Below are 19531 nucleotides of genomic sequence, written 5' to 3'. Positions count from 1 at the left end.
AATTATTTCTGAATTTTGGTTCAACAGAATCATTTTAAAAAATAAACTAATGAAACAGGCCTGGACAAAATGATGATTGAAAAGACTGAGAATAATTTGACCACGGGGACATGGAACATTAAACTAAGGAGTGTCCTTTAATTAGCATTACAGTATACAGTATGTGTCTTCAAACTTTTAATCAATCAAGTTTATTTGTACAGCACATTTAATCAACAAGGCAATTCAAAGTGCTTTACACCATGAAAACATAAAATACATCATAAACACATCATATAGTCAACAATTGTGAAAACCATTAAGACACGTTGCATTTTAAGTGTAATTGTTAACATCATCAATATACTTTAAATGTTGATTAATGTTCCTTTTATACTTTTTCAAAAGCTACTCTAAGCAGGTGGGGTTTTAGCCTTAATTAAAAAAAAAACAGTGTTTCAGTTGATTTGCAGTTTTCTGGAAGTTTGTTCCAGATTTGAGGTGCATAGAAGCTGAATACTTCTCCACCGAGTTTAATTAGTCCATCTGCCTGTTTGAAAGTGACAAGTAGTCACTGTGCTGTTTGGTGACATGATGTGTTCCACAGTTGTCTCAGGAGATTAGAAAGAAAATAATAGTCAGGGATGTTAAAGGTAAAAGCCTTTTTGATAGTTGCACTTATTATTCAGAAATTTAACATCTATTGGTAGCCGGCACTTCTCTCAGAAGGAGAGTTCGTACCCAGTCCAGCTGCAGCCCACAACAGAGTGACACATCTCGCTTCATTCCATAGGCTAATTTACTAGCGGCCTGAGTCAAATTAGCTCCCATTGAACCACACTCGTTAACAGTCACTCTCCTCTTTTTCACAGCAGGCTCTCCAGCTCCAGGTTAAAATTTGGTGACTTGAATTACAAGTCATAGAGGCATTGTATTTACTACATGATTTATTTGGCTAAACCAACCAATCAAAACCTGCTCCAACTTTCTATCTTCAGAATAATTCACCATTGATATTTTACAACCTCCAAAGAAGTCTTGGGGTGACACATTAATTGAATGTCCACACCATCTCAATGCCTTTATATTCTGCTTTATTTAGTACACTTTTTTGCAGGGTAAGTACAGCTTAATTCAGTAGCAGAAATAATCAAATAAGAAAAATTAATCATCTTAATCTAACCTTTCTTTCCCTAACGCTGACACTGAGAACTAAAGGAAACCTTTGAGAGACACCATACGGAATTTCAAATCCCAGAACTGGCCTGATGATGAAGAATGTGTCCCAGCAGGAGGAGAAGGATCATTGATGAAGGCAGGTGTCCCTGCTGTTCTGATGAGCTTTTGTCTCCACATGGATGTTGAGGTTGCACAGGCCTTGGGTGCTGGCTGGAAGAGTCCTGATTTGCCTTTGGGGTCTGAACTCAGTTGATGAGAGAAGTTCAATTTGGAGCCACAGGTTGCTGGGCTCAGGGGTTGATTCCCATATGCAGGACAGTCTCTGGCCCATCTGTGGCCCCAGCTATTTTTCATCGACAGAGTACTTTCTCCATCTTGATCTTGGCTCGAATCTGCCTGGAGGAACTAACCAAAGGTTCCTCTTTTGCATTTGCTTTTATAAAGGTTTCCACCCTATGGATGTGCTTGCATTGGCTAGGATGGTTGCCATGCTTTTTCCATAGGCTGTCTGCTTGAGAAGATGATCTCAGATCCACCTTTGCATTGGAGATATTATGTCATGTCTGTTTTCTTGTCCTGGGGTTGCTCAAAGGTCACACTCCATCCCTTAGCCAGCACACTCAGGCCTATTCTCAGCAGTCTTAGTCGCTCTTCCATCTGTTTCCTGATCAGCAAACTCTGCTCCAGTCAGTCACATTTGCTCTCCTATCACTTCCCCCTTTTCCTAACCTTTCACATATTCTTTAGCTTCTCTTATTTAGCATTAAAACAATATTAATACAAGTATTTTGCATTTGCTCTTATTCAATTACTAACGTGTTTAAATACATTCTCTAAAACTTTCTGCAGACTGGAAACTTATTTCCTCTTTTTTTTAGGAAGCCTGCTGTTCCTCTTTTATGGCTTGGCAACACTGTCTCTGCCTAACTGTCATTTCTTACGATCAAATACAAAAAGAAACAGAATTAAAGCAAAGCTTGCATGAGACAAAACGTAAAAGCACAACCTCATTGATCTTATTGAGGTTTTATTCTACTGTTGGGTCTAGATCAGTGGTTCTTAACCTGGGTTCGATCGAACCCCAGGGGTTTGATGAGTCGGTCTCAGGGGTTCGGCGGAGCCTCTGCCGCGGAGGTAAAGACACACTTGTGTAAAGTCGTGATGACACGCTCCGCTTTGGCCATCACTTGCTGCAGAGGATCATGTTACATTGCTCAGCCAATCAGTGCTGCGGGGAATTTAGTGTGCGCAGTATCAGCAGCTGTCGTAGTTCTACGTCGCGTGGTGTCTTTCTTAATATTTTAATCCATACTAAATATGTCGAGCAAAAAAAAAAAAGAAGAAAATGAACAGACTTTGCTCTGAAGGTGCACTTGCCAAGGTGAAGCCACGCCTCTCTGAACTGGTCTCCCAAAAACAACAGCAGAAGTCACACTGATTTGCAGGTATGTCATTTGTGCAATACTTTATTCTGGCCCCAAAAAAGTATTTTGTGGATTCAAAATGACAAAAAACAAACAAAATTTAAAATAAAAAAAATTAAGTTATTAAAAAATGTGTCATTCTTTGAAAAAATCCAAATTTATTTTTAAATTAGTAAAATAGTAAAAGAAATATTTTGGGGGCTGAAATTCTTTTATGGGGCCAAAATATTTTTGGGGGCCAGAATAAAGTAACACTGTAACTTGCTGTGAGTTCATACCTATGTCTTGAATTTGGAAAAAAAAAATATATATATATATACTGTATTTATCACTAAAGAAGGGTTCGGTGAATGCGCATATGAAACGCACATCGGACTATTGCTCTTATCAACCGGAGATTCTGGTGGCCCTCGGTCCACAAAGATGTGAGAGAATATGTTATGGCCTGCACAGTCTGTTCAAGGAATAAACCGTCTCACTAACCTCCTTCCGGTCTCCTCCAACCCCTTCCCATACCCAAACGCCCATGGTCTCACATCTCTGTTGACTTCGTGACCGGACTCCCATCATCAAGGGGTTTGACCACCGTTCTAACCATAATTGACCGTTTTTCTAAGGCTTGCCATTTAGTCCCCCTTCGCAAGTTACCCACCGCCTTCCAGACAGCCCACCTCCTAGTGAAACATGTTTTCAGCCTGCATGGCATCCCACTTGAGATACTATCGGACCGAGGTCCCCAGTTTATATCCCAAGTGTGGAGTGTGTAGGGCCCTTCACGCTAAGGTGTCCTTAACATCGGGATTCCACCCGCAGACTAATGGGCAGTCTGAGAGGATGAATCAGGAACTGGAAACAACCCTTTGTTGTTTTACTTCTACTAATCCGGCTGACTGGAGCCAGTTTCTCCCCTGGGTAGAGTACGCCCACAACTGCCATGTTTCTACTGCTGTTGGCCTGTCCCCTTTTGAGGTCTCCGTAGGTTATCAACCTCCATTACTTCCTTCGGATGAGGACGAGATCGCCGTCACTTCAGTCCGCCACCACATCCGCCGCTGTCAGAAGGTCTGGAGGAACACCGTCCATGCACTGAACAATACCGCTGCGCAGAACAAACGTCTGGCGGACCGGAGACGGACCCCTGCGCCCACCTACGTTCCAGGTCAACAGGTTTGGTTGTCCTCTCGGAATGTCCCGTTGAAGTATATGTCCAAAAAGCTCTCTCCCAGGTTCATCGGTTCGTTTGTGATAGAATCCATCATTAACCCTTCAGCCATCCGCCTCCGCCTCTTTTCGCATTCATCCCACGTTCCATGTCTCCCAGATAAAACCCGTCCAGACCAGCGCCCTTTGCCCCCCTTCCGTGCCCCCTCCTCCCGCCCGTGATGTTGATGGCCATCCGGCCCACTCCGTCCGCCGGATCGTGGACTCCCGTCGGCGAGGTTGCGGGTGGCAGTACCTCGTCGACTGGGAGGGCTACGGTCCGGAGGACCGCTCCTGGGTTCCTGGGTCTTTTATTTTGGATCCCTCTCTTGTCGTGGATTATCGCTCCTCGCTCCCCTCGGCCGCCAGGTGGCGACCGTTGAGGGGGTGGGTACTGTCGTGGAGAAGGGGTTTTGGTTCTCTTTTTCTCTTTTTTGTTACTCACCATTCAACCACCAGATGGAGTCAGACTCACCACCTCTCCAGAGATCGGTGCATTACTTGCACACCGGTGTTTCATCATCTCATCAGGCCGAGAGTACAAGAGGAGCGGGCTGCCAGTACTTCGACGCCAGAGTGTTAGCCAGCAATGGTATTCTGAGCCCCCTAGAGCTAGTCTCTGTGTTTTCGCAAGAGTATTTCTCCGAGTGAATCCTCGTGTTTTTTCCCCGTCTTCAGGTGTTCCCTTTCGAGACGCTTTGGATTTTCCAGTGACGATCAAGTCTGGTTCCCCTATTGGACTCTCTCCTTCGTGATGCCATGGACCGTACCCACTGGTTGCCCGAGCTCCGTCTTCTCCGGTCTGCCCGAACTTACCTGCCCGCCCTCCGCCGCGCCTCCTCGGACTACTCCCTCCGGACTGAGTTTTCTCATCCCCCCAGTAAGATCGATCCATTGTTTCTGTTGTCACTCCTATTTCCCACCGTCTGTGAACTCATCCTTTTCCCCCGCTGTCTCTCATAGTTTTGGCTGCTCCAAGAGACTTTTCCCCTTCCGACCCGGACCCACAACTGCAGTTATCTTGTGTATATATATCTTAATAAACCTTCTTTCACTGATTCCGTTTCTCCAGTGTAGTGTTCTGCATGTGGGCAAGACAAATAGAACCCATCATGACAGTTTCGTCTTTAATCGCTTAAAATGAGTCCACAAACTATCACTACTGTTTGATTATTCTAAATTCACGTATGGTATGTTGGGGGTTTTACTGGATTTTCTTCTGGAATCGGGATGTTCGTGAGTGGAATCGGTTCGTGTGGTGTGTTGCTCCTGCCGTGTGGCTGGACACACGAACTGACCGAACCTGTTGGACTTTTATCCAACTCTGTGGTCACAGAAGTTTGGAAAATCGGCCGACAATCCTTAAATCGTGCCGTGTAAACCAGACCTAAAACTCACAAGCCACTCCTCTCCTCTCGTCTCGACCACTGCCCTAACGCTCTCTGACTCTGGTCGCTATGGTAACGTTTACATATACCTTCAAAATAAGATACAGATGCGCCACAAAAACGAACATTTTACTTTAGTGAAAATTTTAACTTACGATAACGACTCATGGGAGCCCTGAGCTTGTTTCTCTGCAACCAGACGGTCCATCTGGGAGTGAAGAGAGACAATGACACCCCAAGTGTTGCACAGGTGCTGGGTCTCTACAAGCAGTTTGACGCTTCATTGCCCAATTAACGAGCCGGTCACCATATCATGCAGGGCTTGGAATGTGGGAATCACCTACCGGGATAAATCCATTCTCCTGTCTCTTCTCTGGGCCTTTTCCCCTTCGCAAAGAAACTTTCCAAAGAATCTGATCTGTTTCTGACTCATTTTGCTGCTTGTGGCTCAATGTTGGCACGCAAGACTTAACCGAGAGAATCCGGTTAAAGGATTTTCAAAATAAAAGATCCTCCAGACTCAAATAATACATAAAACGGAAATATTTAATTATTTCTTGCGCGGCCCGGTACCAATTGCTCCACGGACCGGTACCGATAGTGCAACTATCTGCTACGGAGAAAAAGAGATGGGTGAGCCAGAGAAAAATATCTTTATAAAGAGAAGTACAGAGAATGCATGGATTAGAGTTTAAAATCTGTCTGTCTTATATAACAGTAAACCTATTAATCGTATCTCTGCCTTTCAGACAAGGAGCACACAAAATTTGTTTTCTAAGAACAAATTTGACAGCTGCACTAGGATACTGACACTTGGTAGTGTGCTAGAAGATGGGATTTTGAGTCAATATTGAGATTAACTGACTTGGAAGAATCTTAAAGGTGCATTGTGGTAATGGCTTTGCATTTGTTCATAAAACCTAAAACAAAAAAAGGAAACCAAAAGAGCATGTATTGTTCTACAGGATGTAGTTTTATTATTCATGTTCATTTAATCACCTTTTGGTAAAAATTAGTTTTTGGAGTGCTTTAGTTAGTACACTGCCCATCTGGTGACATGGGTAGGGTTGCCACCTTTCAGAAATAAAAATAAGGCCCGTGTCATCCTACTCTCATGGGGTGGGCTGGCCGCTGCAGTGATGGACATTATTTTATGGTAGTTTCTTGTTTTAAAAAAAGTGATTCATCGAGCAATCGTTAATACATAGAGGGTTAAGGTACCTCAAAATGTTACTCCAATGTTCAACATATTTTTAATTGAGTAAAAGTAGAAAAGAACAGTCCAATAAATTACTTAAGCTTTTATTAAACAAGTGTAAAAAATACAAACACACCCTATTTAATATTCAAAGTTTGTTTTCACACAGCCAAAAATATAAAGTTATGTGCAAATTCTGGTATTTTAAAGAGTATTTCCAAAATATTTATAGAAATAAGGAGTTGGGTTTGGAGGCTGGTTGTAGACCAAATTTACAATGGGGGCCGGGATAGTCAGTGTTTTTTCATGGAGACACTTAAAAAAGAATGAAACAAAAAAACAGAACAATATTTCATCATTTGATATATTAAGTAAGGCAAAGCGTCTCCACAGATATAGGCTGCAGACCCTGATCTAGCAGATGGAAAGGATGATCATCTCAATAGTTAAAAGTGCAGCACTATAATTTTGAATTCATTGTTAAAGTAAAATTGTGAAGGTTAAAAAAAATCCACCACTGAATGTTACAAAAAAAAATAAAATACAGAATTATTATTTAGTATAATTCCTTTGGTATTTCTTTTTTTGTTGTTTGTTTTAAATTTGATAAAAGTTTGCAATTTACACTCATTTGCCACATTATTAGGTACACCTTGCTAGTACTTTGTGGCATAGTTTCAGTAAGGTACTGGAAACATTCCTCTGTGAGTCTGGTCCTTGTCGACATAATAGCCTCACGCAGTTGTGCAGATTTGTCGGCTGCACATCCTTGATGTGAATCTCCTGTTCCACCACATCCCAAAGGTTCTCTATTGGATTGAGATCTGGTGACTGTGGAGGCCATTTGAGTTCAGTGAACTCATTGTCGTGTTCAACAGATCTGAGATGATTCACGCTTTATGATGTGGTGCGTTATCCTGCTGGAAGTAGCCATAAGAAAATAGGTACACTGTGGTCATAAAGGGATGGACATGGTCAGCAACAATACTCAGGTAGGCTGTGGCGTTGACATGATGCTCAGTTTGAACTGAAGCAGATCGTCTTGGCCATGTCTACATGCCTAAATGCATTGAGTTGCTGCCATTTAATTGGCTGATTCAACATTAGCGTTAAAGAGCAGTTGGACAGGTGTACCTAATAAAGTGGCCGATGAATGTACTTCATTACATGAAAGGTGATTTCTTACAGTTTTTCTCTCTTGCTTTGGTGCACTACTCAAATTATCCTGAACATTTGCAGAACATTAAGTGGAATTTGTAGCAAAAGTACATTTCTATGTCAATGAGCATGTCAGAATAACAAGTCCAGGTGTCATTGTGTGTGGATGAGAGTCAAATTGAGCTTCTACACTCTTAATTTCCAAATGAGATGAAAACTTTACATTATCTGAAAGGGAGACTTTGATTCTTTGATTTTGATTCCTCTCAAGGCACTTTCCCCTGTCAAACGTTTTGCTTCCACCCAACTTTCTATTTATATGCTTAGATACAGAACTCTGTGAACAACCGCCTTCTTTAGCAATGACCTTTTGCAGTCATTTTTAAAGACCACATACAGTAGATCAGTGACTGTCTTCTGGGCATCAGAAACATTTGTGAATGTTGTTTTGAGTTAAGTACATGAATGGAATGTGACACCAAAGTTTCCAAAATGTAAGTTTTTTTACCTTAAAATTTTGACATACTGAATTTTGGGTTTTTTATCTGGAATCCATAATTATCAAAATGACAAGATATAAAAGCTTTATAGATAGATAGATAGATAGATAGACAGATTGTTGTCAGGAAAATTGGACACATCTGCCCTCCAGACGCTGCTTAGTAAACAATTTCTCCAACAAATTTCAAAATAATCTGTTTAGAACAAAGGGTATTGTCAGGGTGTCTATGCGGATTCTGTGAAAAATGTTGCTGGGTTGGTTTGTTCAGGAGCGTGTTTGACTTGAGGTGAAATATCTGGATCAAAGGCAGAACATTCATGATGTTCTCAGAGAGAGAGAGACGGGGAAGGGGAGGAGAGATGGTAGAGAAAGAGAGGAGGTGAGGATACACATCAAGCAGTAAGAGACTCGGAGCCGACGCGGCAGCAGAGAACTGCGCTCAAACTGTATGGATGTTAATAAGCCAGAGAAATAAAAGCGGTTGGAGCGGAGAGCGCATGTGGCCAGGCTGCGGTGGATCCCTGCCAGCCACGGCGTGAATGGGATTACGCAGGTTGCTCCGGGTCCACTGTCGGTGCTGCTGCTGCTGCAGGAAACATGCGTCTGCAGAGCTTTCCGGTCCCCCCGCTGCTGCTGCTGCTGCTGACTGGGATTTGCAGCGGCACAAGTTTCCCAAGTAACATAAACATAGGTGAGTCGCAGCTAATTCTAACTATCTCGGGTCTCTTATACTACTGTTCATTTTAAAAGAGAATTTAAATTTTCTCCTGCCTCTCGTTTGACACAAAAATATCCCTGTTGTCATTATTAGATGCATTACAACTTATGCAACCTTATTATCTTACATTATAAAGCAAAATTAGTTCAGACAGCTTTAGCGCTCAGTGTTGTTCTCGTGACTTTCAGAGAATTATTCATTATTTAGTTTGTGGTTTGAAGAATTTTACGCTCATTTACTTGCAACAAGCAGGGTAACATTTCCAAAATTTAAAGCATCGTCTCAGATGTTTTTAAATTTAAAATAATATTTTTTTCTGTTTTTCACAGTTAGGAACCAGCGTTACAACCACTGACATTGATCAAAGATTATGTTTAGTTATGACTAATAATCAGGGTCTCTTTACCTTTCAGGAACTAAGAGTATTCTTAGTGGTACTGAACTAAGACTCAGCATCATGGACAGAGTCACAGTTGTGGACAGACAGACGGAATCAGGCGGGATTACTTTAGTTTTGCAGTAGTAAAGAATAGAACCGCAAATTAGCAGTAGAATACCATTTACCTTATTACAAGCAAAGTTATTTTTACTGCATTCCGTTACAAACAATCTACTGTTAACGAACATTATTGCTGAAGTTGTTTCTTCAAAATATAATCAGCAGCAAACTGTGATCCACTACCATAAACTAAGATTAATCATACATAAATGTATATGTCAATGTGTGAAAATATATGTTAAATAAGGAAAACTGTAATTGGTATCAATTTTATAATTATTATTATTTCTTTGTAGTATTTTGTGTTTAATGGCATCGTTTCTAGAAATCCATCCATTTTCTAACATCGTTATCCCTAGTGGGTTCAGGAGGGGTCCTGGTGCCTCTCCAGCTAACGTTCCGGGTGAGAGGCTGGGTACACCCCGGACAGGTCGCCAATCTGTCACAGGGCAACACAGAGACAGACAGGACATACAACCATGCACACACACACACTCACACCTAAGGAGAATTTAGAGAGACAGTCATGTTTTTGGACTGTGGGAGGAAGCCGGCTTAACCAGAGAGAACCCATGATTGCACAAGGAGAACATGCAAACTCCATGCAGAAAGACCCTGGGCTGGGAATCAAACCCAGGACCTTCTTGCTGCAAGGCAACAGTGCTACCAACTGCGCCACTGTGCAGCCCATTTCTAGAAATCCTTTTATAATAAACAAATTTTTATTTGACTCAACTGTAATGAAGTCATATATAAATAGAAATTATTAAATATTCCATTAATCTGCTTTAGATTACATTTGATGTAAAGTTGTACAATACAACTTCACTGAAATGAAAACATAAGCAGACAGTGGAATACTGAGAAATTTCGTTGTGATTTTGTCCGCATAGAAATTGGAGATGGACATGTGAATGGTTGACAGAGCTGAAGAATAATCCAACAGAGTAGTGACATCATGTGTGAAACCCCAGTGATGTCAGGCAGTTACCAGAGCATCTGACAGACAGTCTAAAAAGTGTAGCTTAGATTAATCAAACAAATATCAAATGGGGTCTGAATTTTTCTTGAAGTTACATGCAGGGTTGTCGCTCCTGTGGCTGGCATCTAGTTGTTATCCCTTTCTGGTCAAGCCACAATGGTTTCTACTGTTATATGTTTTTATTCAAGGCTGCAAGCTGATGATCTGAACCTGAACAGCATTTGATTTCCATCAACATTTAGAATGGCATCTCTGCCTGCAACAACACATTTTTTAAAATTTACATATCCTTTATTTAGCAAGTTGACGCACATGATGACTACTGTAGTTCTTATTTACAACACTAACCTGGTCACTTGCACAAGTCATGTAATACACCTAATATCTTATTCTGCAAGTTACTATGAGCACAAAATATTTGCCTCATCTGGCATGTTCAAGCCCTTTGTAATCCTTGAAAATGCATTGGCAGTTACTTGACTACACTGCAAAAATTTGACCCGCAATTAGTTGTGTCTACTACCTTCTATTCTTTAAGTCAGTAAATTTCACGAGTTTTTGATTCGGAACCTAAATGTGTGAGTTTGTGAAACATAAACTTACAGTAATAAGTTGTTTTGACTTTTCATCAATTTTGTCAAACTTTCAAGAGTTGAATAAATTAGAGTTTTTAGGTTAGCACTTAAAAAAAACTGAAAGAAGAAAAAGACAGGGCTGGGAACTCATTCCCAGTGCGCTTAGCAGCATGTTATATCCTGTGTGGAGTGAGATGGAAGTGTGTTACATTGATCTGATTCTTGTGTGTTATTAAGGCAAATGTTTGTTTTAATGCAACTGACAGTTTGCAAAGCTTGAGGATAATGTCCTGTTCATACTGTTTGTGAGCAGAATTTATTGCTATGTTTAATAAAATTCATTATCAGATCAGAAATTTTGTTCATGCAATTTGAAACAGGAATTTCATTGATTCAAAAGTAAAATAAGGAGTTTTTCTTTAACTTGAGGTTGTGAGTAAAAATAATAGAGAAATGTGTGCTCTTTAAGTAGGTGAGGGCAGTTTGTTTTTTTCTTGCATATTGTGAAATAATAGGTATATATTGAAGCGTTAAGTTAAAACTCATAATTCAAGATTAAATCATTTAAAAAACAATGTTTAGACAACTTGTCTCTAGTTGTAAATCAACTTAATGGACTTTAATTTCTCAGTTAAAACAAAAAGAATTTTCTGGTGGACTTGAATTACATTTTCAAAGCAACAGGTGGACTTTCATTTTCAAGTTAAACCATCTTCAAATGTTTTACAGTGTAAATGCATTAGTCAGCATTAACTGAACATCATCCCAGTGCATTTAGAACATGTATAACTTAACACTTTAAGGGTTGTACATGTTCTAAATGCACTGGGATGATGCACCTTTGCCATTTGTTGATTACAAATTTGTCTTCATTCAGCTGGAAGAAACCCTTGTTGTTTTAAATAAAGCATACTTTAATGGTTACCTTTTAAGTTATAAAATGGCTTATAACAGTCTATTTTTATTTGATATAACATCAAATAAAAATAGACTGTTACCAAACAACAACAAAAAATGATCTTTTTTTATTTTGTATCAAAAAATTAAACACTAAATAGTGTAGAGTCTATCTTCAGATGTTGGAGATCAAACAGGATGTGTCACTTCTCTTGGTATCCAAGCAGCAAGATGTGCTGTCTTTGAATTAAATGTCAGTCTTTGGTCAGCAATAATGTCTGTCCACCAGTTTGTGTGGAGTTTCCATAGTAACCAGCCATTATACAGGCCAGTGGGTGCAGCTGTACAGTTGTATGCAACGTGCATACCTTGAGATTTTCCTTTAAGTAAAAAAAAAAAAAAAAAACTTTATTAGCTTTTTTATTATCTTCCCCTTTTTAATATTACCAAAATTATGAGGAAAAAAAGCATCTTTTGTCACAACATTTTGTACACAGCCCATGTCTGTGTGAGTCTATGGGGGTGGACACCTGTACATCCTGAACATAAATGCTTCAGTTCACTGTTGTTTCTTTGGTGGGTTGGCGTTTTTTCTGTAAGTAAATGTGACTATGCAGTGAAGCTAGGTAAAAATGAAAAAGCAGAGTTTTAAACCTTCCATAGTTTTAGGGTTGGGTGAACCCCACCACCAGCTTTTCACCATGTGTGCGGTTCTAGTGGGGTAGCCGGTTTAATAGCTTTTTTGTGGTTCGCAAAATGAAGAGCTGACGGGTCACCAGGTTGGCATACCAAGACATCTGACACACTCTTCCTGAGACAGCGGGAGGGTTAAACAGTTAATCTAGTCGAAACTTTGTGCGACATGATGTGGGTTGGTTATGTGATTGTGCTCTTGTGGGTTAGGTGCTGTGATTGTATTGTGCATATCCTCCGACAATATCCTGCAGACACCTCTGCAGGATATTAGTTATGGTAGTATCTATTACTTTGATTACATGCACCATAGTATCAGGATCAAGCAAGCCCATTATTTAGTCATCTAGATGGAAGAATGTTAGTTGCCAACATCTATGGAGATTACTGTGGAGATGGTCAAAAGCAAAAGTACAGTATCTTCATTACAGGTTCTGTGTTGTAGCTGCAACTGAAGTTGACCAGGGTTGGAACATGAGTGGAAGGTGGTGGTGTAGTCGTTTCAGTCAGATCAGCTCCAAGTTCTGCCTAACTATCTGTTTGCAGCTCAACAAGTCATCCACCATCCTCTAAAAATCATCAAAAGCCATCCATATTAAAAATAATAATGATAAAAAACCAAATGTGCATTATCTTTGTATTCTGAAGATGCATAACAGAGTTTTTGTAAGTCTGAGGCTGCATGCTTGGCGTTCTTTATAAAGTTATTTTTAAAATCTGGTCAGTTAGGATATTTATCTGTAACTTAGCTTTTCTATTATCTTTCAGTCATTTTCCTGAAGACAAATGTTTGCCTGCATTATTAATATATTGTTAGAAACCATAGTAATATTACTTTTGAAATAACAAAAAGTAATATACTTTGTGTCATAATGTATTATTAAGGAGCTGATCTAATTAAGTTATTTAATCAGTAAAGAATTGTTATTCAGCTTATAATGTTTTTCAGGTAAAATGGTACCATCAAAGACACTGGTCAGTGTTCCAATTTCAAATGAGAATAAAAAAGGTAATTAAAGAAATTCAATATGATTATCACAGATTGCATTCTTAAGTAAATAGAATAGTTTCTCATCTTTTGTAAATTGTCTTTAATATACAGTAAACCTGATAGCAAAAATAGAATTATATTAGAAACTCATCAATATCATCACAGATAATTTGAATAATTTAGTTTTTAGTAATTTTTACTATTGACAAAACTTTCACTCCTACAGTATATGTACACCTGTTGAATCTAGTTTCAGGGGTATTTCCTCAGATTTCTTTTCCGTTCCAGTCAGATTCGTTGGTGTGGCTCCCGCAGCTGTGGTCTGCGGAGTGGATTATTATCATGACTCATCAAGCCAACCGGTTCGGACTCCCGCTGTAGTTTGCTCCCAGGTTTGATGCTGATGAGGCATCATGTTGAATTTTTTTTCTGGAGTGAACCCCCTCCTGCAGTTTGAGCCTGTATACCAAACAGCTTTCAGCAGTTTTGGCTCTGGAACGTTGTTTTTTTCTGCATGTTTTTTCCTGAATTAGTTAGGCCTTCTGTCACAGCAGATGGACCACTTCCAGCCTTTTAGAACTTAGGTTCATTCATTACATACTATTTATATGGTCTATCAGCATGTCCAAAGTTTATTGCACATTTTAAAAGAAAGTGTTCTGATGTTTTATTCATTCATGATTTAGTAATCCCAGGACATTCAGAAGTTTTATTCTGGATAAAATGGATTGGATGTTTATTTCTCTCTTTGCAAAATTAAAAAGTATACTGCGTTGTAAAACAACTTAAACTTTTTACATTTTGTCACCTGAAACAAATCCTGCTGTGATTTATTGACATTTTATGTGACATAGAAAAACTTCAGTCAGTGTTGAATCAGGAGGAGCTGTAGAGATCCACAGCAGAGGTAGGTTCTGTCAATGTGACCACTTCTGCCAAACACAAATCTGACTTTATGACATGGAGGAAAAAAAGAAATCTATTAAGTTTGTTATAAGCCATGGATGGTAATACAACACCAAGTATGAACTTTCTGGAGGTCAGGAAAAGCACCAATGTGTAACACCGCATATGATACTAAACACACTCTCTCTGACTTAAAGTAAAAAACGCATCCAGCACTTTCCAACGCAGATTTAAAGTTGTAAAAGAGGTGGAGACCACAAATTCCTTAAGCTCAACAGTTTTGTACTGGCTTGTGTTGGTCTCATATATACCTCAACTATCCTTTTCCCTTGATGAAATAATCTTGTTCACAAATTAGGGAAAAATGGAGTGGGAGATCAACAGGTCTATTAGCACAGCATCTGCAGTGAAGTGGGTGCTGTACCGGTCTGTCATGGTGAAGAAAGAGCTGAGCCAAAAAGCGCAGCTCCCGATTAACCATTTGTTCTGAATTATAATTTTGTTCTAATCCTCTGGTCCAATGATTAAAACTTATGTTTTGTCCTGGTTTAACTGGAGAAAGTTATGTGCCATCCAGGTCTTTATGTCTGAAATGCAATTAAAAAGTGCAGTGATTGGCCGGGGGTCGTCCCGAGACAATGAGATGTATAACTGAGTGTCATCAGCATAACTGTGGAAACTGATTCCATGGTTCCTGATGACTCCACCAAGCGGCAACATGTACAAATTAAAAAGTAGAGGACCTAAAATAGAGCCTTAACTATGGCGTCCCCCAAGGCAATCCTTAGCTTAACTTGTTTTTTTGTTTGTTTTTTTGTTTTGGAGCTTGAGAATTTCCTTCCTGGGTAATACACTTGTTATTCACTTTTTATGTTTCTACTGGTGGCTAATTTTATTGTTTGGTTTAAATATAAGAAATGTCAGTGGTATCATCTGAAAAGCAAAACTTTGCAGTGTTGTTGCTCAGAATAAAATTAGAATGAAAACAGCTCTCTTTTTGTTCCAGAGGACCAATAAGTTGCTGACCTGTCTGAGTTTAAGTATTCACATTATTTCCATGAGACCCTGAAAACTATTATGAGAAGTGGGTGTGAGTGGCAGGCAAATGGTTGAAATAAGAGCCATGCCAAGAGGCTTTTAACAGCAATTACTCCCAAACACTGATCATTTTTAGCCACAATGATGAAGCCTGACTGAGGGATGAATCATGAAGCAAGAGGTGCCCTTTATTTATAATGTCAAAATTTGTTTTGTACAGTTTCAGAATTTAGGACTCAGGATTTTAGGACTCAACTGTAGGCCTCAGAATGGCAACTCAGAGGTCTGAAGTAGTCTTGAAATCTCAAGAATTGGTTAGATTTTGACATAATTACAAAAGACTAGCGTAACAAGCACCATGGTGCATGACGTGTGTTACCATGACATTTTTGTTTAAAGGACTTATAGGACTATAAGAAACTAGTTCAGCTATGATACAGTCTGTTTAAAGTTGAACATTTTGGAGCCGTGGCCCAAAGTGAAAATTTGAGTGGCAAAATGCTATATAATTAATAGTAATAGGAGACACAGAATTTTCAGAATTTTATCTTTCAAAAATTTGGAAAGCCAAATTTTATTTCTTTTTACTTTCACAAATATGCTGAACTTTCTGTCAGTCTGCCACTGTAATTATCTTTAAAATTTGTTTCGAGAGGGACTGAAGTAGGGAATATCTTTTTACTGGAAGACCTTTAAGGAACAACAAGTCCTGCAATAGATCGTGCATTTTTTATGCTCCTGTAGAGTCCTCAGCTTTGACCCATTTTTATTCATTTAAAAGGCAGGATCTCACATCTTCTGCCTTTAAAATGCTGCTGCCAGACTACAAAGTACACCTTTTATGCATATTTTTGTCTTTATGTAATTATTGAATTGTACCAGTCTTACTAGTGCTCTTTATCCCTGAAATGTGTAAAACATAACTAAGTGGTGTCCTAAAAATTGAAAATAGGGGAAATTTTCTATTTTTTCCAAATCTTCCACTTACTTTGTGTTTTTTTATTGACTAGGAGGCCTTTTCCCCACTGGGTCCCATGAATACGAGGTGTTTCGTTTCGCCCTGGCACAACATCAGGACGTCCCCAAACTGGTGCCACAGGTGGACATGGTGGACATTGGGAGCAGTTTTGCCATGACCTATGCTTGTAAGTGAAAACACTAAAAGCTGTGAGTGTGTGATAGGGGAAAGATTTCAGATTGTCTTTGTGAACAAAAATACTTCAGCCAGTATTTTTGGGGGGGAAGACTCTGGGAAGACACATTGACTTTGATTCTTCAGGAGCCTATTTCACTGAACATTGTGTATTTGGTGTTGTTTATTGCATTTTGGTGCAAAGGTTTATTGTGGTCTGTTTATTTTGTAATTATGTCCCAAAGCTCATGAAAAGACATCCACATTAAACACAATTTGTAGATTTCATACCAACATAAATTAAAACACCTTGTGCAAAAAAGATCACACAGGTTCCTTAAAGAAAACACATGTCAAACTCAAGGCCTGGGGCCAATCCATAGCTTGCTATGTGGGCCTCTGGGTTTTGGAGAGACATATGAATAGAACTTTCAAGATTGTCAAAACACAACAGTGGTGTACTTATATATTATTTTATCAGTTAAATCAAAAGAGTTTTTACCTGTATACTACCAAATTACATAAATATGAAACGATGTTCAATCATATTTAATTTTGAGAAGTTCTCATTGATTCAGAGACAGCCATTTATTAATATTTTTGACAGTTTACAAACAGATTTTATTAAAACATTTTGCAATATTCATGATCTTGATATGGCCCAAAATGAAAATGACTTTGACACCCCTGATCTAAAATGAAGATTATTTTGATTATTAATCATTATTACATCAGTCTGTAGTTTTGATGTTGAATCACTTGGATTCTGTTCATTTTAAGTTTATTTTACTGGAATATTTTGTTGCATCTGCTGTGGCATTAGACACACTGAGTGACCTGTTAGAGGTCGATGCATTCAGCTGTCGTTTGCACTTCCATATCATGGATCAGTTCTTCAGACCTTTCTCCAGACTTTGTTAAGCAGGCTTGGGATTTGGGGAAGATTGGGGTAAATAGAGGCAGTCTTAAAGAGTGCAGCCGACGGCAGTAAATGTGGACTAGAGGGAGCTGAGCGATAAATGGACTCAGGCTCTGGGGACTGATCGCTGGAGGAGATTTAGAGAGTAGTGGAAGTGTTTTTTTGTTCTGTGGCCAAACAAAGAATTTAGAAACCATCCTTCTCGCACCTGAAGTGTGAGTCCATTCAGAGACTTTCAACTCATATTAGAAATAATTATGTTGAAAAAAGTACATCAAGAACTATATTTTTGTCAATTTAATTGAATTTTACATCTGTTACGCTCACATTTTTGTGAAAATTCAGCAATAAATAGCTTATTTCATCACTAAGTTACATTTATAAACAGTAGAAAATTACAAATCCTTCAGCCGTGAGATGGGTACACTCTGCAAAAGCACAAATCTTTCCAAGTATTTTTGTCTAGTTTCTAGTACAAATATCTTAGTACAATTGAAATAAGACAAATCTAACTTTCAAGTAATGTTTGAGTAAAATATAGGTTATTTTAAGTCTAATTCCTTAATATTGATCAATAGTACTAGTTCTTAAAACTTGCACTAGTGCTTGTTATAAGTAAAATAATTTGCCAGTGGAACAAGGACTCTATCATTAATATTAAGGATTTATTTACTTCAAACAAGCTCTTATATTCTTATTGTGGCGACTGTGGCTCTTTGGTAGAGTAGTCGTCTTGCGATCGGAAGGTTGTAGGTTCGATTCCAGCTTCCTCCTGCCACATGTCGATGTGCCTCTGGGCAAGGCACTTAACCCCAAATTGCCTACCGATCTGCGTGTTTGTGTGCGTGTTTGTGAGTGCGACTGGGTGAATGTGACTCTAGTGTAAAGCGCTTTGAGTGGTCAAAAATGACTGGAAAAGCGCTATATAAGTTCAGTCCATTTACCATTTTACCATTTATATTGTTATTGTGAGAGGTGTGGTGTGGAAGGAGAAGTCATCAGTCATCAGTTCAGTTAGTGATGTGTCTTCTGTGTCGAGGCCTCGGAGTGTGTGTTCAGTAATCCAGGAGGATTTTTATGAAGAGCGTATCGAGGCTTGTGTTGATGAAGCAGGCTGTGAAGTTTGAAGCCTCGCAAACGGGCCGTACTATGTGGCTGATTGAGGAACTGGTTTATCAGTTTGCTTGCAGATACATGGCAGTAACACACTGCCATCACTCACCCATCACATTTTCATGTTTTATGATTTTATTGTGTGTGTGTTTGGAGGTTGTGGACCCAACTTTTCTTTGAGAAGTTTTTTTTCAAGATTTTGATCTCCCCAAATAGTTTCACACAGTAATAATAAACTATTAACTAAAATGCCAAAAAATCAACACAGTAAATCCTGTGTTCTAATTTCTTTCTAATTTCTTAATTTCTAATATTTTAAAAGGACAGGTATCATGTCCAAATGAACTTTAATGATGTACAGTATATAAAAAACGTGAGCTGTGCTGAGGCATTATTGAGCTCTGCAGAAAAACAAGGATATTAACCTGGTCGGCCAAGCTCAGCCAAATCATTTTAGGATGCAAAGATGAGACAGCATAGATTGACCTGGAATATTGGGAAAGTGACCAAATGTTTTATCGTAACATTTATAAACCTACTGATGCGTTTCTTGCTTCAGAGCGCAGACAAAGCGCTTCATCTGCGCTCTGTGAGCGCGGGTATTTTCTGCAGCAGACGGAATCATCTCAAAACAGAGAAGCCACCAAACCCCGAACTCAGTTAAAGTTGTTATTTGTAAATAATAAATGAATAATGTCATTTTATCCATAGCTTGGTTAGAGTAACAAGCCAATCACAACTCTCTCCTCCATTTGGTTCCAGTTTTCTTTTTGATCCAGCCATTGTTTCATATAGATAAAGACTATAATCAGATTTTATGTATCAGAATCACAAACATAATTTACTTGTTTATTCTTTGTAAGGCTTCATGTTGTTTTCACATTGCCTATTTTTGTCCACTTGATATCACAGCAGAGCAAATGAAGCACCACGGTTCATCGGCTCCTGAGTCGAACGATTGGCTGGAATGCCTCGGTGTTTCATGAAGCTTCATCTCACCATCACTACTGTACAGCAAACGAAGCTGGTTTATTGGTTCT

General features: G+C 39.1%; 1 protein-coding gene across 7 annotated transcripts in view; it reads left to right on the top strand.

Moving 5' to 3' along the window:
- Positions 1-8374: 8374 nt before the first annotated feature.
- Positions 8375-19531, top strand: part of LOC116727857 (glutamate receptor 1-like) — a 137245-nt gene continuing 126088 nt past the window's right edge. For 2 of the 7 annotated variants that reach the window (XR_004340871.1, XR_004340872.1), the window contains exons 1-2: positions 8376-8719; positions 16338-16472. Coding sequence is in view for 3 of the 7 variants with exons in the window: in XM_032575513.1 (XP_032431404.1) it covers positions 8626-8719; positions 16338-16472 (229 nt within the window). In the remaining 4 variants the exon portion in view is untranslated. Of the gene's footprint in view, positions 8720-16337; positions 16473-19531 lie in introns of all 7 variants that reach the window. The other 5 variants (XM_032575513.1, XR_004340873.1, XR_004340874.1 and 2 more) reach the window with 5 other exon arrangements.

Source organism: Xiphophorus hellerii, chromosome 11, assembly GCF_003331165.1.
Source record: "Xiphophorus hellerii strain 12219 chromosome 11, Xiphophorus_hellerii-4.1, whole genome shotgun sequence".
Classification (NCBI taxonomy): domain Eukaryota; kingdom Metazoa; phylum Chordata; class Actinopteri; order Cyprinodontiformes; family Poeciliidae; genus Xiphophorus; species Xiphophorus hellerii.
The sequence above is the reverse complement of the archived record's forward strand: the minus strand, read 5'-3'. Positions and strand labels throughout refer to the sequence as shown.